This window comes from Canis lupus, chromosome 37 (genome assembly GCF_003254725.2).
Source record: "Canis lupus dingo isolate Sandy chromosome 37, ASM325472v2, whole genome shotgun sequence".
Taxonomy (NCBI): Eukaryota; Metazoa; Chordata; class Mammalia; order Carnivora; family Canidae; genus Canis; species Canis lupus.
Genome location: NC_064279.1, coordinates 31,270,621 through 31,295,508, shown reverse-complemented (window position 1 = coordinate 31,295,508; position 24,888 = coordinate 31,270,621). Strand labels below are relative to the sequence as shown.

At 55.2% G+C, this 24,888-nt stretch overlaps 1 protein-coding gene across 4 annotated transcripts; it reads right to left on the bottom strand.

The window, feature by feature from the left end:
* Nucleotides 1-703: 703 nt before the first annotated feature.
* Nucleotides 704-23,618, bottom strand: CLN8 (CLN8 transmembrane ER and ERGIC protein). 4 transcript variants are annotated; one of them, XM_049106553.1, is made up of 5 exons: nucleotides 18,365-18,503; nucleotides 17,779-17,870; nucleotides 16,849-17,026; nucleotides 11,768-12,437; nucleotides 704-2,630 (listed from the first exon to the last, which is right to left on the bottom strand). In XM_049106553.1, the coding sequence occupies exons 4-5, from the start codon at nucleotides 12,308-12,310 to the stop codon at nucleotides 2,307-2,309; spliced, it is 867 nt and encodes a 288-aa protein (XP_048962510.1). In that variant the 5' UTR covers nucleotides 12,311-12,437; nucleotides 16,849-17,026; nucleotides 17,779-17,870; nucleotides 18,365-18,503; the 3' UTR covers nucleotides 704-2,306. The 4 variants fall into 4 exon arrangements, with proteins under 4 accessions (XP_048962510.1, XP_048962509.1, XP_025297581.1 ...); XM_049106552.1 differs by lacking the exons at nucleotides 16,849-17,026; nucleotides 17,779-17,870; nucleotides 18,365-18,503 and adding an exon at nucleotides 23,218-23,618; XM_025441796.3 differs by lacking the exons at nucleotides 16,849-17,026; nucleotides 17,779-17,870; nucleotides 18,365-18,503 and adding an exon at nucleotides 19,053-19,163.
* Between the last annotated feature and the right edge of the window lie 1,270 nt (nucleotides 23,619-24,888).

Below are 24,888 nucleotides of genomic sequence, written 5' to 3'. Positions count from 1 at the left end.
GAGGAGCCTCAGCTCGGACGCCAGAGGAACAAGCCCACGTATGTGCGGGACTGCATCCCATCCCAGCCCGGTCACCACCTCTGAGCCCTGGGCTCCCCACGTGAGTGGAAGCAGCCGTGCTGCCGTCAGTCATGCAGCCAACGACATACTGCGGGTTCCCCGGCACAGCGCCACGGTCCTTAGCTACGGGGGGTGTTCTGAGGGGACCCTGGGGCCTGCAGGCAGAGACGGAGGAGCGGCACAGCCTCCCAGCCTGCGGGGCCACAGGAATGCGGATGGACAGGGCTGGGAGCAGAGCCCGGGAGGCACCATCCAATCTGGGCGATACCAGTGTCCAGGAAGACAGGCACAGGGCCCTGGATCAGAAGGGTTCAAAAAGCCTTTTCTGCAGAAAGGTGCTTGCTCTCCTGCTCGTCATGGGAAGCCCCGGGTCACGGGGAGCCCTAGGGAGCAGGTGGGCAAGCTCATGTGTTCTCTGGCCCTTCCCTCTCCCTGCACAAAAGCCACATCTCCACAGAGACACAGGGCGTCAAGGGTGAGCCCTGGAAGGGTCATGGTCCTGGTGTAGTTCAGATAAAACTCAAGCTAAATAGGACCGACCTTCAACTGAATTTTGAACGCAGAGACTGATAATCAGTCTGTATCTCCAACATACAGAAGACTCGCAGACACGAACAGTACAGAGAGATGACAACAGACATCCTTCTGGGTCCATAAATATAAACTATTTTATTACATTTCCATCCCATCAGAAATGCCAGCCATCTCTGTTCCACGAGATCAAGGAGGTCTACAGGCCGCGGGGTCTCCTGTTAGCAGTCCTGGCAGGGATGCGGCACGCTGGGTATGGCTGAGATCTAAATGACTTCTTACGGGGAGATAAATAGGTATTGCACATCTGTAACTAAGCATGATCAATAAAGTCGAAGCAGCAGCACGGAAGACACATCACTGTGAGAGCTCCGTGTTCTGTGACAAGCACAAGTCAGGCATCTCTGTGACCGATAAACACGTGTTTTTCCAAACACATGAAAGGGGATTTAAATAAAAAATAAACTTTTAGTTTTAATTGCATGATCATGGCTAGAATAAAACTGTGCGGGTCTCCCACCCGCCCCCTGCAGCCCACAGGTCGTGAGCCGAAATGACCCCTGCTCCCCTAAGGTTCTCACTGCAGCACTTTGCAGACCTACTCTGTGCCTGTTCTCACTGCATGATGGAAACCCATGGAGGGTGCTCCCTTCCCTGGAACACGTGACTGTACGCACACAGGTCTCTGGGAAAGGCAGAAAGGCCTCAGCGAGGCTTCGGAAGGGGGTGCCTGTGTCACCCAGCATACATGCCAGGTGGCTGTGACTTCCATGAGGCGCGGCGTGGCGAAGGCAACTGCCTCGGGATGCACCCCCACCCCCCCACCCCTATTAGGCACCCAGCAAGGGCTGCTGCAGAGCAAGCCAGGACCGCAAGCCCTGCCGCCGAGCCCCTTGGAGCACCGCGGGAAGCGGCCACTGCCTGGGCGTGAAGCCCACAGAAACACCAGCCACGGAACAAGGGTCTGCTTGGGAAGCCCACCAGCGACTCAGTCTTTTAAAAATGGTCCTTTGGTCCAGAAAAATCCAATCACCAAAACTTTTCTACCTTATTTTGCCAAGTGAGCCATAGCGTATGAACACACACCTCTTGTTTTCCCACAGGTCCCCTGACCCATGAAGCCCACGGGCCTCGCCGTCACGAACACTCTGGTCGGGCTGGGTCCGGTCCGGGGCCGTGCGTCCCCCTAGCTGTCTGCATGTGCCCCCACCAGATGCACTGCTGCACACGGCGCTGCACACGTCACACGGGACACTCCGAGGGGGGCACGGATGGGACCGCCTTGTAGCTTGGGGCAGTTCTGCCCCACGAGGAAGGACAGCATGACTGGACAAGCTCCCCCATACGCTGACCATGTGACGGGAAAGAGCAGGCTGGCGGCCACCACAGCATCCCAGACAGGGCGCTCCCCTCCTCCCCGGCAGGTGGCCTGGCGTCTGCCCTGGATCCCCTCTGTGGTGCTCCTCAGGGCCCCACACGCTAAGGCGTGCAGGAACAAAGCACAGTGGACAGCAGACTTGTGATGGCAAAGACCCGCCCCCCAACCCCCGGAGGCAAACCAAGGCTTGAGAAACACTTGGCGGCTACTTAGAAATTCACATGAAGGACACGGTTGGTCCGACTTAGAGACCATCCTGGACAGAGCACTCAGGGCCTCGCCTGCAGGAGCCCACGCACACAGGCCGCCGCGCTCTGCGGTCCCAGGCTCCCGGTGGCTACTGGCCCTTCTTCTGTGGCACCTGACCGTTGGCCCCAGCCGGCCGGCTGCTTCTGGGTGCCGGCTGCGCGAAGTTCCAATCCACCGGATTGAGAAGCTGCTGCGTCTTCTTATGGGTCCAGTAGGGATTGATGACGAGCGTGAGGAGGCCCAGCCCGACAAGGAACAGTGCCAGGTGTGGCAGGTACAGGCTGCTGACCAGACCGTCCCAGTGCCAGAAGCACACCCACCACATGTGGTAGGTCAGCACCATGCGGCAGTGGAACATGTGGATCATCAGCCACTGGTTCAGCTTCCAAAACAGAGACTCGGACCAGCCAGCCTGCAAACAGAACACACGAGGCTCAACGCACGACCATCAACACTCTTCACTTTGAGGAAGACTTACTGCCTTCATCTATCCAACCGAACACAGCCCAGCTCTCTTCTCCCTGAGGCTTCATGGGGGCAGGAGACCACCCGCTGAGGCAGCACTGGCGCCTAGAGTGGGGGGTGTCCTCACCAGTCCCACTGGCTCCTCCTGTTTCTCCCAAGAGCAAAGTCCCGTCTCCCCTCCAACTTCACTCCAGTCTCTCTATGTCCCCCTGACCCCCACGTACTGACTGTCACATCAGGCTCCCGTCCGGCAGCTCGGGGACAGGAATTGCTGAGAGGACAGATGCTGACCATGACTAACGTTTCCTACTTTGATGTGTGATACTTTTTCCCCAGGAGCCCATGGACACCAGGCAAAAATGGACTTTCCTTCAAATGACTAAATTTACACTAAAACTACTTTCCAGTAGTTGTAGCTAACACTGAACAGAGAACTTGAAGGTGGTTCATCAGATCCTAGACACCAAGGTGGGACCTCACCAGCACCAGGACGTCTGGCACCAAGATGGTCGGGCCCAGGACGGTCAGGCTCCGGGTCACTCCAGCACCAGGACCTCCAGCACCACCACATCCCAGCCCCCCTCAGACCTCCCACACCAGCCTCTGCAACCTGGTCTCTGCTGAACCCAAGCTTCCTCGGGAGCTCCGAGCTGCAGGTGGCCCCCTCCCAGGGTGGGACAGGGTCTTGCTTTTACAGAAAGAAAACTTTGCAAGCAGGCAACAGAGTATGATCTCAGGAAAGGGAACCAGCTCTGCTTGAGTCCCATATGCTGAACCCTGAAGGGGCCACAGCAAACCAACTCCCGAGAGGGTGTTGTTAAAAACAGGAAAGGAATCCTAATCTCACATGTCATGAAATGTGTCCACACAGCTCTGACAAAGGAAAACGAGAATCTATGAATTGATGACTTCGGAAAAATAAACTAAGAAAAATAAGGAACTTCCTTGTTGTCTGAAATACTGTGAACTTGCTCAAAAATAACCTCACCAAACATCCAATGGTCTACTTCTTTTAGCGCAGACACACCCGTGCGTGCCTTTTTCTAGTCTGTTGATGATTCAGGTAGGCGTCAATAACACCCCAAAGCAGCATCTATTTCTTCTGGCAGAGTTTAAACATGAAATGCTGCAGCTGATTAACGAGCGTGGAAGGCATGGACGTGAGGCCAGGAGACAGAAGGGCAGATGGAAAGCCCCGTGGAGGCTCCAGCAGGGCTCTCCTCCTCTGGGCACCCGGCGCTCCCGGCTGCTGGGCCTCAGGCCTTCTGCCGGCAGCCTCCCTACCGGAGTCTCCAGGGCTGGACGCTGCTCTGCTCGTGCAGCATGTGCCATCTTCAAACCACACAAGCAGCCTTTCACAAACTCACCAAGCACTTAGTTTGCTCCAACCCTGGAGCAAACAGAACAACAGGCCTGTGTCTGGTGCCACTCAAGGTGGATCATAGCCACATGCTTCCCGGGGACCTCGACAATGCAGGAGTGGGAGCCAAGGAGGCACAAATCTGAAACAAGTGTAGCACCTCCACACTACAGGGGCCTGAGACATGCACAGGGGAGAAGTTAAGACCAGGAGAATGTGTGTTCATCATCCTGATGGCAAAGTGACAGGAAGATAAAACCAAATGCGTCTGCTAACTTGTCTGTAAAACCAGAGGGTGAGGCTCCAGTTCTCATAGGCTCCTGGCTGTCTGGAGGAGAAGCTACAACTGCAGTCAGTCCTTTATCAGTAGGGACCAAGTGTCCCAGCACTGTAGCCTGCCCCAATCTGCTGAGAAACAGGGTGGTCCCTGCCAAGTGGCCCCATCACCAGGTCCAGAGGTGGGAATGGGCAACATTTGGCTTTGGCCATGCATGCTGTGTGCCCTCCCTGGACACACACTGGCAGCACCAGGTGGAGCCTGGACACACACAGGTGGGGACACCCGGTCCCAGCTGCATGGGCTATGCTCCCCTGTGCAAGCTCCTCTGGACTCGGCCACACTCTGTTTCCCAAGGGAACAACACATACATATGCCAGTACAGACTCCACCTCCAGAGCTTGGTCCATCATCCGTGTTTCCTCCCAAGTCTCCGCCTACAGCTGGCAGAGTGCTTGATTACTACTCATGACAGCGGGTATCTTCCGTGGGATTGTACGAGTAGGGCCACAAGCACACATTTCTCAAGCACAGAAACGTGGAAGTCTGACATTTCCAATGTCAGATTGCTCCTGGGGAACAAAGTGTGTCCTCCATGGTAGCCAAGGACACCTGGAGGCCACCTCTCCATCACCTCTCCTTCATGTTTAGCGGCACGGACTGCGTCCCACGTTGCCATTCTCCAAAATTCACAGAACAAAGGGCTCTTTTCCATCATTCCCTCACTGCTAAAATATTAATGTTCCTATCATGAATGTGAACTCATATAGTAAAGATGTTGAGTTCTGAAAGCTCAAAGCTGGAGAACTGAGCGTTCTTTGGCATAATCCGGGCACCGTCATCATGAGTGCCCTAAGCAGGGACAGGAACAAAGTCTGTGACAATGCTGCTTTGTGCAGCTCTGGCTCCCGGCTGCTAGCACTGCACAGCACATGTGTACAAAAATCTTCATGACCTCATTCACACTACGGGCTAGGCGTTCATGGGTGAATTTTATCTAGAGGTTTGAGTCCTGTGCAACGCATTTATTAACTCTAACCAGCATTTCAGAATCATTCATGAAGGGAATGCTAAGAACGAGCCACTGTTTGCATAGAAAAACCATCTTAGTTATGGTGACGTCTGCTGTCTTGATCTACATCCTTTACTATCTCAACAAGTCAGCCCTGGATGGCCAGGCAGATTCTTGAATCCAGACGCCCAACTATGCAGGACTCTGGAAGCTTTAGTAAAAGCTTAAAAGGTTTTAATGTTATAGAGGATGGTTACTTACGTTTAGTAGTATGTCAACTACAATGAGGAATGAAACACCTAGAATAACTGACCTAAGCTACCTTAACATGGGGTCCAGTTGTGCTGCTAGGGTCCACTGGCTTGGTGCAGTCACTGTCCTGACGGTACTAAGAAGTGAACATGTGGACATCCCTCCCCCCGATCCTGCACAAACAGCACCCAGCAAGCTGTAGGGACACAGGAAAGTCCAAAACCAATCGCTTTCCTGCACCCACCCACCACTGGAGCCTCCCTTCCTTCTGAGGATGCTGAAGACCAGAGGCTGGGCCTCCCACCAGCCCTGCTCCTCCCACGCAGAGCAGAGCGTCCTGCAAGAGGCTGGTGGCCATGCCTGGCTTCAGACGGTACAGACAAGTCTGGAGAAATACACATGAAACCATGGAACACTGATCACCAGGGGTGCCTGAAGGCTCAGCGGTTGAGCATCTGCCTTCAGCCCAGGGCATGATCCCAGGTCCTGGGATCGAGTCACACGTCGGGCTCCCTGCCTGGAGCCTGCTTCTCCCTCTGTCTGTGTCTCTCTCATGACTAAATAAAATCTTTTTTTTTAAAGATATTTATTCATTCATTCATTCATTCATGAGAGACACACAGAGAGGCAGAGACACAAGCAGAGGGAGAAGCAGGCTCCATGCAGGGAGCCCGACATGGAACTCTATCCTGGGACCCCCGGGTCACGCCCTGGGCTGAAGGCGGCGCTAAACCGCTGAGCCACCCCAGCTGCCCTAAATGAATAAAATCTTAAACAAAAACAAAAACAACACTGATCACCACTACGGACTGGAAAAAGGGAAGATTTTCATTTCTTCTTTTAAAGAAATTCCTACAAAACAAAAACAATTCCGGATCACTAATCATCTATTTTCTCAAACGTGTGAATTACAGCCCCAGCTTCTGTCTGGCAAGTTTGCTGTAGGTCCCCGTTGACCATGGCGTGAGCGGGCTCCTCTGTAAGAAGGATGGTCGGGACAGGAATGCTGGACACAGCCTTCTTTTTTTTTTTTAATAATAAATTTATTTTTTATTGGTGTTCAATTTACCAACATACAGAATAACACCCAGTGCTCATCCCATCAAGTGCCCCCCTCAGTGCCGGTCACCCAGTCACCCCCACCCCCCGCCCTCCTCCCCTTCCACCACCCCTAGTTCGTTTCCCAGAGTTAGGAGTCTTTATGTTCTGTCTCCCTTTCTGATATTTCCACCCATTTCTTCTGCCTTCCCTTCTGTTCCTTTTCACTATTATTTATATTCCCCAAATGAATGAGAACATATGTTTGTCCTTCTCCGATTGACTTATTTCACTCAGCATCATACCCTCCAGTTCCATCCATGTTGAAGCAAATGGTGGGTATTTGTCATTTCTAATGGCTGAGTAATATTTCACGTATACATAGACCACATCTTCTTTATCCATTCATCTTTCGATGGACACCGAGGCTCCTTCCACAGTTTGGCTATTGTGGACATTGCTGCTAGAAACATCGGGGTGCAGGTGTCCCGGCGTTTCACTGCATCTGCATCTTTGGGGTAAATCCCCAGCAGTGCAATTGCTGGGTCGTAGGGCAGGTCTATTCTTACCTCTTTGAGGAACCTCCACACAGTTCTCCAGAGTGGCTGCACCAGTTCACATTCCCACCAACAGTGTAAGAGGGTTCCCTTTTCTCCGCATCCCCTCCAACATTTGTGGTTTCCTGCCTTGTTAATTTTCCCCATTCCCACTGGTGTGAGGTGGGATCTCATTGTGGTTTTGATTTGTATTTCCCTGATGGTCAGTGATGCGAGGCATTTTCTCATGTGCGTGTTGGCCATGTCTATGTCTTCCTCTGTGAGATTTCTCTTCATGTCTTTTGCCCATTTCATGATTGGATTGTTTGTTTCTTGGGTGTTGAGTTTAGTAAGTTCTTTATAGATCTTGGAAACTAGCCGTTTATCTGATAGGTCATTTGCAAATATCTTCTCCCATTCTGTAGGTTGTCTTTTACTTTTGTTGACTGTATCCTTTGCTGTGCAAAAGCTTCTTATCTTGATGAAGTCCCAATAGGTCATTTTTGCTTTTGTTTCTTTTGCCTTCGTGGATGTATCTTGCAAGAAGCTACTGTGGCCGAGTTCAAAAAGGGTATTGCCTGTGTTCTCCTCTAGGATTTTGATGGAATCTTGTCTCACATTTAGATCTTTCATCAATTTTGAGTTTATCTTTGTGTCTGGTGCAAGAGAGTGGTCTAGTTTCATTCTTCTGCATGTGGATGTGGACACAGCCTTCTGTTGGCCCTCCATCCACACCCGAACACAACGCTGGAGCTGTGCTTATGGCCTGAGAACACAGGGAGGTCTCAGCCCCTGCTCTCCATCCTCGGGAAGCCCGTCTCGTGGAGACAATGCCCCCACAAGGAGAGTACTGAAAAGCCAAGGGCATGAGGAGGACCCGCAGGTGCACAGGATGCAGGCGACTCCCAAGTCTCTGCATCTTATCAAAAATGACCCACACCTGGACCAGCAGCCGAGATGATCGTTTAGACATTGCCTGGGTTGACCTTCTACTCCATTAATGATTTCCAACCTTCCGCCAAATCATTCCTGCCTGAGGACCTGACACCATCTCCAAACCCTGCACTCCCCACGATTTCTCCAGGTGCTTAACTGAGCAGCAGCCGGCAGCTCCCCAGCACACTGGCCCTGGTTCTTCTGCCAGCCACAGCACTCCCCGAGCTGCCCAGGGTAGCCTGTACCTGTCCCCACACTCACAAGGCCTCCTGCAGCACCAGGAAGGGGTGGCCCTGGGGGACGGTACCACTGCCTGCCGCCTTCTAGGTGCTCCACAGATGTTTGCTATGGGTGGACAGTCAGCCCCATGGACACTGGTAATCCACTTCCCACGTTCTCACACTGTTTACCCTGTTGACCCAAAGGCACTGATGATTCTTCCCACTTCATGATTTTCTCCCGAAGCTTCCCACAGCATTACAGGAGTGCCCGTCACCTGACCCCTTTGTGGTGACTCCATCAGACATTTATGAAACAAAAAGCAGTATTTCATGTTTCACATAAAATATCCTGTGAACAGTATGCCAGAAAAGATGGCAAGAATTCTCTGCTACTGGGTGTTATTCTGTATGTTGGCAAATTGAACACCAATAAAAAATTTATTATTTAAAAAAAAAAAACCTCTCTGCTAAAAATTCTTGGGGTACCTGGGTGGCTCAGGGCATGACCCCGGGGTCCTAGGATCGAGTCCCACTTTGGGCTCCCTGCATGGAGCCCGCCTCTCCCTCTCTGTATCTCTCATGAATAAGTAAGTAAAATCTTTTTTTTAAAAGATTTTCTTTTATTTATTCAGGAGAGATAGAGAGAGACAGAGACACAGGCAGAGGAAGAAGCAGGCTCCATGCAGGGAGCCCGATGCGGACTCGATCCTGGGTCTCCAGGATCAGGTCCTGGGCTGACAGTGGCGCTAAACCGCTGAGCCACCCGGGCTGCCCAAATAAATAAAATCTTAAAAATGTATATATAAAAATATAATTTTCAGGAGCCTAACTTAAACATTTTCATATCAAAATGAGAATCAAGATTGTATTTAGAAGACATACGTCTTTCAAAAACAAAAAGGATACAAATACTACACAGATAATGAGGGTAGGCCCTGATGCCTCTAATCAGTAGTAAGACAACCCTATTCAGAAACATGAACCTAAGAAAACAACACGAGGTCAGAAGACGGCGGGCAGGAGGCTGGACCCTCTCTCCCCACAAGCACCCTGATTCTGCCCTTGCAGAGGGCTGGCCTCGGTCTTGCCAGTCCTGGACTTCTGATGGGTCCTGCAGAGTCCGGCTGCGTGGGGAGAAGAGGTGATGGCTGGGCTGGTAGGCCCCGTAGCTTCCGCCCCCCCACGCCAGCTCCACACCAGGGAGCAGACTGCACACGGCCTGCTCTTCCCCGTGGGAGGTCCGGCAGAGACCCTAGAACCCCTGGCCACACCGGCCAGGGGGTCAGCTCCTGCATGAGGACTGTGTGGGGGGCCTGCGGGAAGTGCCCACTCTGTGTGATGCACGGACAGCAAGGGACTCAGGCCAGAGCAGACTCAGGCATAGGTGGTCCAGGCAAAGGAACAAGGCAAGTCTCCAAAGGCAGATCCTAAGGAAATGGAGTCAAATGATTTATCCGACAGACATGCACCCGCAACAGTCACAAAGATGCCAGCCACGGAGATCACGAGGACAGTGCATGAGCAAAGTGAGAATTTCAACAGAGATAGAAGATGTTTTTAAAAGAAGTCCCAAGGAAGCCACAAAAGACCACAAACAGTCATCTTAACCTTGAGAAAGAAGAATCCATGCAGGCGTCACACTTCCTGATTTCAGACTGTATTACAAAGCTTCTCAAAACCGTATGGCGTGGGGGAAGACTGACGTGGAGTCCGATGGAACGGAACACAGAGTCCAGAAATAAATCCACCAGGTACACCCAACTGGCCTGCCCAAGGGGCCAAGAACCCACAACAAGGAAAAGATAGTCCCTCCCACAGGTGGTGCTGGGAAACCACACAGCCATGTGCAAAGGTCCGAAAACAGACCATGTTCCAACACCAGACACAAAAGACAAGTCAGAATGTGAAGGCTGACACAGAAGATCCAAAACTAACACTTTGGGAAGAAAACACAGGGAAAAAACTTCACAACTCCCGTCTTGGCAATGATTGCTCCGACAGCAAGAGCACAGGCAACAGAGATAAAAATAAACAATTGGGGCCGTGCAAAGCTAAGAAGCTTCTTCACAGCAAAGCTCCAGTGGGGCCAAGGCACCTGCAGACCACGTGACCAGCAACAGACGCCTCTCCAACACACATAAAGAACAACTCGAAAGTGGAAAGAAAATGGATTCAAACATGGCGCAAGGACGTGAGCAGTTTTCCAGAGAAGACAGGGAGACGGCTCACCACTGTGTCTGAGGTCCCTGATCGCCCGGCAGATGCGAACCCAAACCACCATGAGACCACCGCAAGGCTGTCACGATGGCTACAACCAACAACCAAGGGACCCGTGTGCGCGAGCCCCTCGCACAATCCCAGTGGGAAGAGGACATGGGGCAGCCACTGTGCGCAACAGCACGGAGGTTTTCTTTTCTAAAACAGAACTACCACATCATCCGGTAATCCCACTTCTGAACACTCTTCCAAAATAACTGAAATCAGGATCTCGAAGAGTTGTCAGCACCTCCCACGTTCACTGCAATGCTTGCTCTTCACAGCGGCTAAGATGTGCACGCAACCTGGGTGCCCACGGCGGACGAGCAGACACAGCGTGGTGCGCACAGCATGCAAAACTACTCAGCCCCAGAAGATTCTGCGGCACGCAATGTGCAGGAGCCTAGGTACGGAGCTCGGAGGGGCGAGCCAGCTGCAGAAAGCAAACACGGAAAAAAAAAAAAACAAAACAAAAAAAAAAAAAAAAAAAAAAAAAAAGAAAGCAAACACGGCATGCTTCTGCTTCTGGATCTAAATTAAATTCACAGAACGGTGTGGAGTGGCACCTGCTCAGGGCTGGAGGCAGGGGCAGCGGGAGGTGCTCATCACCAGGCATGGAGTTCCCACCAAGCACGGGGGACACACTCGAGGGCTCTGCTGGACAACACTGGGCCCGCTGTCCACAGTGACGTCACGTATGCTTAAAAACTGGTTAAGAGGGTAGATCACGGGCAGCCCCAGTGGCCCAGCGGTTTAGCGCCGCCTTCAGCCCAGGGCATGATCCTGGAGACCCGGGATCTAGTCCCACCTCAGGCTCCCTGCATGGAGCCTGCTTCTCCCTCTCCCTGTGTCTCTGCCTCTCTCTGTGTGTCTCATGAACAAATAACTAAAATCTTAAAAAAAAAAAAAAGAAAAACAGAATCACGTTTTCTGGGCCTTATAAAATTCTATTGACAGAATCCTAAGGTCCACTGAGTCTTGTTTTGCTGTGGAGCTAGAAGCCAATAAGATTTAAAATTCGGAACATGGAACCGAAGTAGTCTGCGTGCTCTGGTTTACCTGGTGGTGAGTATACAGCGCGTGTAGAACAAAGCGGCTGTACAGGCATAAGACAGGATGGCTCCACAGCTCCCCGGCTTGGGCTGACCTGTGCAGACGCTGCAAATGACCCCCCACGCCCTGTGAGAAACACTCACCTTTAGGAGCATCCAGGAAATGCAGGTGAAGGGAGTGCTCGCCTCCAGAAGCAGCGTGCTCATAGCCAGATAGTGGCCGGCTCCGAGGTTGACCACGGAGCCAAGAAATCCCAGAAAGGCGAAGAGATGGTGGATGGCCAAAAACAAGTCAAATGTCCGGAAGAGCACATTGGACAGGTGAACTGCTACGTTCTCAAAAAAAAAGAATCCGGTTGCCGTTGCGATGTGAAACCAGCACCAGTTCTGCTGGCCGCGCGCCTTGTCAGCGTGCAGCACGGGGTCCACCAGCAAGGCCCACAGGCCCGCAGCAGTGCTCTGAACGCCGAAGACGGCGCGCGTGGCCGCCAGGTTCCAGAAGACCTTCTCTCTGGCCACCAGAGAGCGGTAGGTGGCGTTCAGGGAGGACGAGAGCTGGTGGCAGACCACAAAGACTCCCAGGTAGAAGACGAAGCCAGCCACCGCCAGCGTGGAGCGGATCTTCCAGGACGTGTAGTCGAGGTCAAAGATGCTTTCTGATGTCCCCCCATCGCTCATAGGAGTCATTGTCCTCAATTTATTACGTTAACGGCGTCCCAGGGCCAACACCGGGCTTTGGGCCCACGCGGCAGCCGGTCCAAGGAAGCGGAGGCGGTGCAGGTGCCCCTCGGACCTTCATGTATCCGTCTGCAATCTGGGGAAAGAACAGGTCACTCTGCGTTGACGAAGCAGAAGCGAGCACACAACCCTGTAAACAGGGTTTTTAAAGCTTCTTCACCACGCTTGAAGACCCACAGACACAGCAAGGAAACACCCGCCGGCCCCCGGAGGACAAGAGAGGACGAGGCCCCGTCCTGGGGCCACCTGGGACTCGCACTGTGCACACGCCCCACGGCGCCGCACACACTCGGATGTCGCTCGGGGGCTGCTCTCTAAGTGCTTCTCGAAGCCCCTGGATCGCGAGACGAGAACACTGCCCAGGTCGTCCGTGGTGTGCAGGGCCAAGCTCCGTGCACGGGGCCGTGCTGTGGCCCATCCGCGCGTCACAGGCCCCCCACACCCCCTCGTCCCACAGCTTGCCTGCGGCGGCGGTGGGGCTGCCACAAAGCCTGGCACACGGCAGGTGTTCACAGCTAGGCATGAGGACAGTCACTTGTCACCATCAGGGCCTGACACCCCAGGAAAGCCTCGGTCCCGGTTCCCATCTGTTAACCTGCCGCACGGCGTGAAGTCTGTCCTCAGGGATGGGCTTGGAGGACGGCAAGGCCACCGTGCGTGCCCATCCCCAGACGCCAGGGCTTACCGCTTCCTGCAGGGCCCTGCCCACAGCTCCCTGCTGAGCCCCCAGCCCTGGGCTGCACCCTCTTCCAGCGATTGTACTTCCAACCACGAAAACCATCCCCTACGCTGCGTACGTAAAGACAGAATGATGTACTGAACCCTCGGGCCGTGGGCAGAGCTCATCAGCGTCGTCTCCGCACTCCAGTCCCCCAGTGCCAGGGGCTGCCTGCGGGCACGGAAGGCATCACGGACACACTCAAAACGTAAGTTCGATTGACTTCTACCCATACAGTGTGGAAACAGAAGTCCCATTCTATCATTGCCCAGAAACACAAAATATTTCCTTTCACAACAACCCGTTTCCTACCCCCTTAGGGGTGACAATGCTTGGGGACCCATGAACTTCAGGTCCGACTGCCAGCACGTTGAAGACGATCCCCCTCCACGTTGGGAGGTGGAGGTCGGGCAGCTTATGCTAGTCAGCGGGACAGGATGGGAACAAGGTCCCCCGGGCCCATGCTGCCCCCCCGCCCCCGCCACGCTCCAGCCCTACCGAGTCTTCCCTTCCCGGGAAACCCCTCGCCCCCACCCCTGTGCCCCAGGGTCCTCCCCTGTGCTCCCCCCAGCCGGTGTCCCTGGTCCCTGCCTCTCCCCGACGCCCGCTCCACCAGAGGAAGCGGACGAGGCCAAGGACCTTGGCTCCGGCTCTAACACTCCATCAGTTTTGTGTCTCGAAACTCTCAGACTGCAGACGGCGGCTCCGGGAGCCCCGCCACCCCGAACCCCGGGGCCGGGCCACGCGCAGCACACGCTCAAGACACGAGCTGACGTCCGCGTGCACCTCCAATGGGGCTCAAATGGTCACATCTACAGAAGTCTGGACGTGTTTGTCAAACGGCGACCGCCAGTCTGCGGCCTTCGTCAGGCGGGGACCCCCGACCTCCCCGTGTCAGACTTCGGGGCGGAAACCCGGCACGAGGAGGGGAGCCCAGGACCAGGTGCAACAGGGCTCTGCAGGCCTGACTTCCACCTGCACGCCCCACGGCTGCAAGGCCCGCCGCGCATCCTCAGGGAGCGGGGACTCGCCCCACGTCTGCGGAGGGACGACCAGGCCAGAGCGGGAGCGCCTGCTCGGGGCGAGCGCTGCATCCAGCTCCGGAGGGGAGGCCCGGGCCACCAGCACAGGAGCTGTGCACCTGCGTGCGGCCTGCAGCGACCAGCAAGACCGCCACGCCACCCGAAGTCCCGCGCCCGGCCAGGGCACACACAGTACGGCTCATCTCCCCCAAACCCAAACCAGCGCTCCCAACCGCCGAGCACGTGCATTCGAGGGTCGGGTGACCAAAGGCAGGTCACGGAGGAGCGTGTCTTCCTACTTCTCTGAGCACAGCCTCTGAAGTAGGCAGGCTCCTGTAGGAATCCGATCCAGGGCACAGGACGAGGGCACACTCCTTGCACACGTCCACCCGGACCGAGTGTGTGCTGTGCACGGGATGGGACGGCGGTGGCAGCGGGCTGCTCTGATGGGCCCAGGGAAATGCTGCCAAGGCTGCGTGCACACAGATGAGGCTTCTTGGGGGCAGGGGACCAGCAAGAGCGCTGGGCACCGGGACACCTGGGAGCTCGGCACCTGGGCACAAGCGTGGTGATTCTCCCAGGACATTCTGACTTCCCAGAACCCTTCTGGCTCCAGAGACTGCCGCCCAGGGCCAGCTGCTCTTAGGGGACAGCAGAGCCAGGAGCTGACCTAGCAAAGTCCTCCCTCCTCTCCCCGCCCTGCAACTGGAGCAACACCCCTCCACCCTGCCTGCCCCATCTGCCCCTGCACCCGGAGCAACACCCTCCACCCTGCCTGCCCCACCGTCCCTGCACCCAGGAGCACTGTTCCTTTGCCTTGATCATCCCAGGGCACCTGGTCCTTGGCAACTAAGGGCCATCCTTATTACTCAAAGCCAAATTATTCATGTAGCCTGTCCTGAATTGTTCACTCTGTCCTGCTTTTCCTATAGAAACCCCAACAAAGGTAGCAGCCTAATTCCTCCCCTGCCTCCTGTCTTTTGCCTCCTGATCTGGGGCTTCCCCTGGGTGGCCCAGCGGGGGGGTGGTATGGTGTGCCTGGCACCTCTGGGACCTAGGAGTATAATGGCCTTGTTTTCCTGAGCCTCTGATGTGTGTGCTCCTGTGTCCATACCCAACTCATAAAACCACTCACAACAATCTGGTTCTGCTGCAAATCACCTTCTAACCCCAGAGGGTGGGGACTATGAGGTCTACAGGTGCAGACTGGCTTCCGGCAAAGAGTTCCAGGGTTCAGGAGAAAGGAAGCCTCACCACCAAGCAGGTAATGCTAACCGTGGAAACGGTCACACTGCACAAAACTGTAAACTCTGTGAAAATGCAGACTCCTCCTAAAACTTCTTCTGTACTTTTACACAAGTCAGTCATGAGATCTGGTTCTCATCTCACCACAATTACATCAATATGCTCTTAGCCAAGTCACCCAACTTCTGTGGTGCCTTTGTCTTGAAATGGGAGGGTCCCCAGGACTGCAGGACTCAGGCTCCCCCACTGGAGACAGCCAGGACAGGTGCTGTTTAGGGAGGTCCAGGTCAGGACGGAGGGGCTCCAGGGTGCCAGGGCCCAAGGAGCAAGAGCACTGGGTTCTGATCCTGGTTCTACTACTGAGGAGCTAAGAAAACAAGTTACTTAACCATCCTGGGTTTCTCCAGTTCCTGAGAAGAATAAAAAGTACACACAAATGCAGGACAGTAGGATAGTGGTTACTAATCCAAACACCTTGTCATGTGCCAGGCACGTTCAGCTGGGTCATTCTGTATCATGTTTCGATGCAGTCTGCTTGCTTCGGAAGGGACTGGCACCTCGGCAGGACATCGGACCTCAGGTCCTTGGTGCTTCCTCCCTACCTCTAGAAAATTCCAGGACAGGGGCAACCTGCAGGCTCTGCCTTCCTGACCCTGGAGCGACAGCCAGGAGCCCAAAGGCAGGTGCAGAGCCACCCAGCTGGCATGATCTCTGGTCCCCATTTGATTATAAAAACCAGTGACTCTGAAGTGCAATGGTTTGGTGTCTTCCTTCCTCCAAGCCAAGCTAGCATGACTGAAAGAACATGTGGATCTTCCCGCAGGCCTTAGCGGTTTTACAGGAGAGCCAGATCCATTTAAAACAACCGGATTATCCTGCTGGACAGAAACCCTGAAAGCAGGCCCCCGCGAGTCCCTCTTTCCTACTGCCCCTCCTCTGACGTCCCTGCTCCCCACCAAGAGCACAGGGACAAGTGTGGTCCTGACGCTCCCAGATAGAATGTGCCTCCAGAGTTGAAAGGAGCACCAAGGACCTGGAGCACTGAGAGAGCACCGTCCTGGGGGAAGGAAGCTGCTCGCCCACCATGTGGGCCCCTGAGCACCTGGGGAGACTCTGGAGCACAGCCCCGTTTCTGAACCACACGCCGGAGTCCCTAACAGTGAGGCACCCTGCGGCAAGGGCTCAGTGGGGAGGCCCCCGTTACGGCAGGTGAGGCAGGCCTGGGCGGCACCCTGAGCCCTTCCCAAGAGCCTGGATATGCAGGAAAATCCTCGGTCCTTTAAAGTACACCACAGCAAAGTTCTGGGAATCTTCTACAACCTTTTTGAAGGTACTTTCAGATCTAAGAAAGAAACTACAGACAGGTTAGGGTCAGACGCTGAAACCAACAGGAGAGCCGAAGCTGAGAAAGAGGGTGCCAGGGAAAGAAACAGAAACCACTCCCTCACAGCCCCCTCTGCCCACCCCTTCGGATCCCGACGCTTGTTCAAACCCCTCCTCACCTGCTCCTCCCAAACAGCTGCCCGCACCGTGTGGGGCAGCAAGCCTGTGCTGGCCTGGCCTCTCCCATCACCGTGGGTGTGTCGGGGTCTGGGGAGATCACTCAGCACCTCCCAGTCGGGGATGCTTCAGCGAGATAGCCCGCCTAGGGAAGCAGGCCAGGCCTCGGGTGGCAGGAACCTGCAGGGACCCGGGCGGGGCAGCAAGTCAGCCTTCCCTGGAGCCCTGCAGAGGTCCTGCCCCTTCCACGGAGTCACAGTGCTACCTGAACCCACACGATGGCAGTATAGCTGCAGTCCCGCCCGCACCCATAAACTCAGCCAGGCCCTACTGTGGAAAGGCAGACAGGGCAGGACAGACTTCCACTGGCCCGTCAGCCTGACCACATCCCTTCCACCATACACGGCGGAGGGGACACCAGGGTCATGGCTATTCCACTGCATGCCCACCTCTCAGACCAGAGGGCCTCTTCATATGGCCTCAAGTCCACGGCGGTCACAGTGGGAAATCACTGCTCCCTGGGGGCGGGGGGGGGGGTGCTTGCACTCAGCCCCTCTGGCCAGATGGATGGCTTCCAAGCCCAGGCCCTCCAGCACTGCATCTCAGTGGGGCGGGGGGGAGCTGTGGCCAGGAGGGACTGGCTCCTGGGGGTGCCCAGAGCCCCAACCCTGACGGCGCAGACCTTAATTTCCTTGAGAAAAATCTATCTACAAACTTCATCTTTCTTCCTTTTCTAACATTTGGTGGTGTAGGCTGATGCACTACAAATTTAATGAGTGTCAGTTTCAGGGCTGCAGTGTGACCTGGTGGCCCTGTCTCCAGGGACGGGACTCTGTGGCCACCCTTTGAGCTCCATTTGACACCCACTGAATTCCTGGAGTGCTAAATTACTACAGATAGCAGTATTTCTGTATTTGACTACCGTAACTGACCTAAAATTTGGAAAAGAGTCAACAAGATGAAGAAAGGTTGCACACTTTTCTTGTCATGCTGGATTACTGTTTAAGAGCCGCCCGACGGTCACCTGTGGGAGAGAGGCTGTCACTTACTGAACCTCGAGTCTTGGCTACGACCCTGGTAAGGAGCTGGGAAGGCTGTGGTTTGGAGGCACCGTGTTCACCAGCGCCCCACAGGACCCCCCAAAGCTCATCTCCTGTTCCTTGCGTTCGCTCGCGTTCTGTGGACTTTGTCATCCTGCGAGGGTGACCCTCCTGAGGATCAAAGTAACCTGACGTGTGTTCCCCATTTGTGTGAGAACAAGGTTTGTAGCATTTTGAGAATTCCACTTTGGCAGTGTGCAGAAACACTTGTTCCAAAGTCAAAAAGAAATACAGATTCAAGGAACAAAGTTTAGGAAATGTGAACAGGCACAATAGTATAAAAACAAAACCCCCAATTCCCCAGTCCCCCGAGGCAGCTCTAGGAAGCATTACTAGTTTGGGTTCAATCATTTCATCAAATATAAACTCTTATTTTTTCCCATAATGTGGGATCAGGTGTACACGAGCTGCCGCACACCTGCTTCTCTCTGCAATACAGGCCTCCGCGTCCCAGGTGCATCCATCCTTCCGCACAGAGGCGGGGCCTGTCCCTCCCAGGGACCCCATTCAATTCGGCAGCCTCCAGCCGCACTTGGTTTCCCCGCTTTTGTCACAGAGAGCTCCCCACAGGCCCCAGAGCCCCCAGTCCTGCTCAGCGCCAGCTTCCAGGGTGAGGAGGTGCTCTGCGGAAACTGCGTGGCAAGCAGGGCCTGGAGGTGCTGCGGGAGGGCTCACCGCTGGGGGGGTCTCAGGGTGGAGGGGGAGCAAGGGGGTCCGGGTGGAGGGGGGGCGGAGGGGGGCTCAGGGTGGAGGGGGAGCAAGGGGGGTCCGGGTGGAGGGGGGCTCAGGGTGTTGGGGGGGTCCGGGTGGAGGGGGGGCAAGGGGGGGCCCGGGTCGAGGCTGAGGTCCGGGGTGGAGGCGGGGGTCCCGGGGTGGAGGGGGTGGGCGCTCCCCGCACGGCCCCCCCGCCCTGCACGGCCCCCGCCCCCGCCTCCCGCCTCCCGCCTCCCGGTGCGGTCCAGGGCCCGGCTCCGGCCGCGCGGTCACCCAGCGCCGCCAGGGAGGGGAGCGCAGGCCCGGGCGAGGGGGACGCTGCTGCCCCCGGTGCCCCCGCCGCTGCCCCGCCCCGCGCCCCGCGCCCCCCGCGCCCCGCCCCCTGCACTCACCGCCGGCGCCGTCCGACCGGGCCGCAGAGGCGGCCGCACATGCGCAGTTCCGAGGGGCGGGGCCTAGCGCGGTCGGGCGGAACCACGGGCGGGGGCCGCGGGGGGGCGCGGGCGGAACCACGGGCGGGGGGGGCCGGAGCGCGGGTCCCGGGCCTGAGGCTGCGGGCGGGGACCCCACGGGCCCTGGATGCGCCGGCGGCCGCGGTGACTCAGCGCCCGGCCCCGCGGTCCGCGTGCCCGGGGCCCCGCCGCAGGCTCGGGCAGCCGGGGGGCTCCCGGCGGGTCTAGGGCGGGTCTGGAGCGGCCCCGCGGACACGGGAGGACCGAGGGCCGGGCCGGGCCGGGCGCAGCCGCCGCGAAGGTCGGCGCTAGGCCCGCGGGGGGGCGGGGGCGCGGGGGGCGCGGTCTCCCCGGGCTCTGCTGCTCCCGCGGCCCGACTCGCGGCGGGGACGCAGCCTCCGGGGTTCCCCCTGCCCCGCGGGACCGGCCCCCCAGCGGCCGCAGGTGCTCCGAGGCCGGGGGCGCCGCCAGCCGCAGGGCCTCGCCCCCGAGCACCCCCCGGAGCCGCTTCTTTCTTTCCTGCTGGACACTTTGTATCTTTATGAACTTCCTTTCCTGGTTACTTCCTGTGTCTTCAGGCCAAGACGTGACCTGCACGAGGGGGCAGGGGGTCCCGTTGGCCCCTCCTCCCCCGCGCCCAGGCCGTGCGGGTGTAGCTCCGCGACCAGCGAGTGTCTGCGGGGGCGCGGGGGGCGCAGGGGGCGCCGGGGGGGGGCGCGGGGGGGCCGCGGGGGCGCAGGGAGGCGGGGGGGCAGGGGGGCGCGGGGGGCTCGGGGGCTTCCAGCCGGAGGGGTGCGTGGGCCACGCGCTGCACCCCCCCCCCCCCCCGCCTCCTGCCCACGGGCCCTCAAAACCTTTATTGAACCGAATTAAAACTGAGACAGACCCCGGAGACACAGGCTTGTGTCTTGATTTTCCTTCCCCTGTGGCTGTTGACGGGAACCACAGACTCACCTGGCTCTCGGGTCGATTTGGGGATAAAATAAGACAAGTAAGTTCTAAAAGCCCTTTCAAAATAAAGTACCATGAACTCCTCATGTATCCTCAGCATGCGAGGAAGAAGGTTCACGAGTGCATTCCCGCCTCGGAGCTCAGCTCCCCTCTGATGGGTGCCCGCTGGCTCCAAGCGGAATCTGCAGGAAGCACAGCCTGCTGCTGAGCCTGTGGGCCTCGCAGGTCACCTCCTCTGTCCTGCCCCTGTGCCGCCTTAGAAGTAAGATGCTGAGGCTCAGAAATACCCAGCGACAGCGTGCTCATTCACACAGGCCAAAAATTCCTCAGCTAGAGCTGAGATATTCAAGGATTGCACCTTTGTGTTCAGCGATGGAGTCAGTCCTTACAGGTATAACTGGCAATAAGTAACCAGGTGGAACTGAGACGTCTGGGGGAGATGCAGGACCCACTGGACTCTCCTCCCCAGTGGGGCCCTGCGTGTCGGGCAAGCACCTGCCCCCTCCCTCCTACAGTCCCAACAACAAGACATACTGGGCGTAAGGTGCCCTGGCAGGTGCTTTCTGGAAATGGTACATTCAGACTTCACATGGGTCTGGCACAGCCTCAGATACTCGTGGGCGGACCTGCATATTTCCTGGATAAGGAAACCAAGGTTTGGCGTGTGTAAGGCCAAATAACTTGTCTAACTACCCTCAGCAGCTAAACAATGAAGCTGAGTTTTGAAATACTATGCAATGAGGTATGTGGAGGTGATCAAAATGAGTTTTTTTAGAGGAGGCGGGAGGGACAGTTTTAATATCCCTTCTCCTTTCTTGTTTTTTTTAAAGATTTTATTTATTTATTCGTGAGAGACACAGGCAGAGGGAGAAGCAGGCTCCATGCAGGGAGCCCGATGTGGGACTTGATCCCCAGTCTCCAGGATCACGCCCTGGGCTGAAGGCAGGTGCTAAACTGCTGGGCCACCAGGGCTGCCCTCCCTTCTCCTTTCTGACCAGGTTAACAATACATGCTCATTGTTTGCTTGGTTACGGAAAAAAACAGATTTTTAAAAGACATTAGCAGGTGGCTGGTGTGATCTTGCCCTTTCTGCCTACTTGTAAAAACCAGGTGGGATGACCAAGTACACACAGGGAGAGTGGGGAGACTTTAGATCCACATGGTTCTCAACAGAGAACGTAGTTAGCTCTGCAGCAGAGATATTCCAAACAACACTGTAAAGTCTCGGGCCCTGGGTCATGATCTGCAGACCACAGATGGGAAACAAACAGCATTCTGGGGACCTCTGCACCTCTGATGATGAGATGCTCGGCCCAGCTGCCATGGAGACACTCCCCGGTGGGTTCCTCTAACCCCAGAGGCCCGACCTGGGGCTGTCCAGCTGTGTGTCCCTCCACCTAGATCCTGGCACCCTGGCTGGCTTCAGCAAGAATGCTGTTAGGCTGGTCCAGTAGGAATGGCCCAGCCTTGGTGCTCCCATCTACCAGCACCGGTCATGCGCCCCCACTCTTCCTGGGGTGCTCATAGCTCAGCCCTCCTCCCAGTGCAAAGCCCACAGCAGGTGACAGTTTCCTGAATAAAATCCACATCAACATTCTTTAACAAGTGTCATGGATAACATTTTCTTCCAGAAGTATGGCAAAATGAAAATTTTTTAGAAAGACAAAAACACGTGTCAAAGAAAAGTGCATTTTCTTGGAATCATTCCTGTTCAAATGAGTCTTCAATGTCTCTACCTCTTTCTTCTGAGAAGCATATTTCAGAACCACAACCCGTGGTGCCTACGGCTCTCGTCCAAAATTTTCAGAGGGCTTTGAACTTGGAACCTTTACTTCCACTGGTGTTGTGACCTTGGAAAGTTTGAGTAATGTCTCTGAGCCACAAACATAAAGACAAGGTTGGTGGAAGTCTCTTGGAGCACCAGGGCCTCTGCCACTTGAGTGCCGGCTACACCAGGGCAGGGCTCTCTGTAACACCAAGAGCTTCAAGCTAATGGCTTTAATTATCTTGGCAAAGAATCTTTAAGTCTCAGTTGGCTAAACACAGGATCATAAAACCAGCATTAAAAAATAATGCCTTGGGATGCCTGGGTGGCTCAGCGGTGAAGCGTCTCCCTTTGGCTCAGGTCATGACCCCGGGGTCCTGGGATCGAGTCCCGCATCAGGTTCCCCACGGGGAGCCTGCTTCTCTCTCTACCTGTGGCTCTGCCTCTCTCTCTATGTCTCTCATGAGTAAGTAAATAAAATATAGATAGATAGATAGATAGATAGATAGATAGATAGATAGATAGATAGATAAGCCTTGATAAAGATGATGTTTGCTCAAGGGCTGGGAAGCCAGGCTGTTCTCCAGGGGCCTGCCCACCCCTCCCGAGGGGACATCTGGCGAGGTGGACATAGCTGGGGGGTGGGGGTGCGGTGCTTCCAGCTGGTGCTGGGGCTGGAGGCGTTGCCGTGGCTCCCTGCGCACAGACCAGCACCCACAACCCAGGAACGCAATAGTGCAGAGGTCAGAAACCAGATGCAGCCCAAGGATCCGCCTCCAGTTTCAAACTCAATCAGGAGCAGAGAGGCTGCCCTCCCCACCCCCAAGCCGGTCTAGCCAGTTCCCCTCCTGAAATGGCATCAGAAGGTTCTGGGTGACCTGAAGGATACAGTGCGACTTTGAGAAATGTTTAACTCCTATCAGCAGATGGATGCAATCCCTGGGAATTTTTTTTTTTTTTTTTTTTTTTTTTTACCTTGAGTACTAGTTTAGCAACAAATGTACAGGCTTAAAACTTGCCCTCTCTCCCCACTACACGAAGTCTAATGCACTTTGGAGATCACAGTGGGGCACTCAGGTGGTGCAGTCGGTTGAGTGTCTCTGGATTTCAGTTCAAGTCATGATCTCAGGATCCTGAGATCAGCGAGGAGCCTGCTTGAGATTCTCTCTCCCTCCCCTTCTGCTCCTCCCCCTGTCCCCCTCCTCGTACCCACCCCCTCAAATAAATAAATAAATAAATAAACCTTAAAAAATAAAATATATATGTATATAAAAGAAAATGAAATTCAGTGTGTTTAAAAAGGTGGATAAGATGTTAGGAAGCAGGCAAATCCCAAAAGTGGCACACCAAGGAGGCTGGTTGTGAAGTTGCCTGAGAAATAGACCTTACCTGAGAGCTTTCTCTACCATCGACCACCTGGCAGCTGTACTGAGTGTAGATGTAGAGGCAGGAGGGGTAAGTGAGATCAGCGGGCCAGACACTGCCAGCATCAATCAGGAAACACACCTCCAACTCCCAGTTTCTTGTCCTTGAACTAAATGGAGGCCCTGGTGAGGGAGCCTCCCAGTGCTCCCCTGCTCACCAGGGAGTGTGGGGCCCCAGGAACCACATGACATCCCCCTGGACCTGGGCACTGCCTCCTCCGACTGTCATCATGACCTGGCAGGCACGGGAGCAGGACTGAGTCACTGAACACGAAGAGGGTGGCACTCCCATTGGCTCGGGATGCCCATTGTCGCCCCACAGGAGGCTGGTGAGGTGGCCTTGGGCTGACGCCTGGCCCTGGCAGCAGCAAACCGGTTCCTGCAGACAGCGCTGGTCACACAGCCCGGGTGAGTTCAGACTCCAGTGACCCGTCTTCCCGGGTGCAGCACGCCAGGGCCACGCTGGTCTGTAGGCGGAGGCCACCACGCCTCTTGAATGCAAGCAAGTGCAAAGGGCTTGCTTTATGTGGGCGCTCTGGCAAGAAGACCTTTTGCCCATTTCTACCCATAAATCTTAACCATGAAAGTCAGTTCACTAATGAAATTCTCATTAGTACGCGATGTATGTAAAGAAAATAGAGTGGCCTGTGCTTGTGATCACAAATACCAAGACCAGAGGGATTAATCTTCAGCTGGTTGCCATACTGTCAGAAGCAATGCTGCTGAGCATGCACGGCTTGTGTTCATAAAGTGTGTTTCATAAACATTATTTACTCGAGTATGTGCTCAAATAATATTAATTAAAATGAATAAGTGAACACGTTTCTGTTAACCTTGACACATTCCAAGAGGGACAGAGATGGCTCTGAAGTAGAATGTGTTCTCAAGCGAAAAGATTAATCTTCGTTGAATCATTATGTCCATTATGTTCGTGCCTCAAGCCCGTGTCTTACTTTCTATGTTTCAGGATGTGTCGGTAGGTGGGGGCCTGACAGTGGGACTGCCCCTCCTGAGGAGGCATTGTCATGCCTCTTTCAGCTAACACTGGCTGGAGATATTTCTTATGGAGGTGCACTTTGAGTTCTTTGACAAAAGCATGTAATTTCTGGTTAACCTCTTGCAACAAGCTCTCCCTACCTCCCCAGCCTCAGGTCCTGCTCCCGTGTAGTCTCCTAGCCTCTTATTAATGAAGTCCCCCACTCCCAGCAGGCAGTTTTCTCCAGTGGGTTCATTCTAGATGCTTGGGTGTGGGTACCAGCAGCAAGACATAAGTGCATCATCCCCCAGTGAGCCAAATGGTGGAAGTGCACACCATTCCCACTCCATCCTCTCCTTAGCCTGCCATTGCCAGGGGAAGGAAGAGGTCTCTAACCAGCTTCCTGTCTTCCAAATCTTTCAAAATCAGCAGACTCTAGATTTTTCTACTTGTGAATACTTCCAAGCTTCAGGACATAAAAAGAAAAAAAAAAAAAAAAACACACCCACCTGCGTGGCTCTCAGCTGCAGGTCTCTACCCCCAGGTTAGCTGCTCCAGAGCCAGGCTTCAGGCAGCTAGGGAGCTCTCAGCTGTGGGTCTCTACCCCCAGGTTAGCTGCTCCAGGGCCAGGCCTCAGGCAGCTAGGGAGTTCTCAGCTGC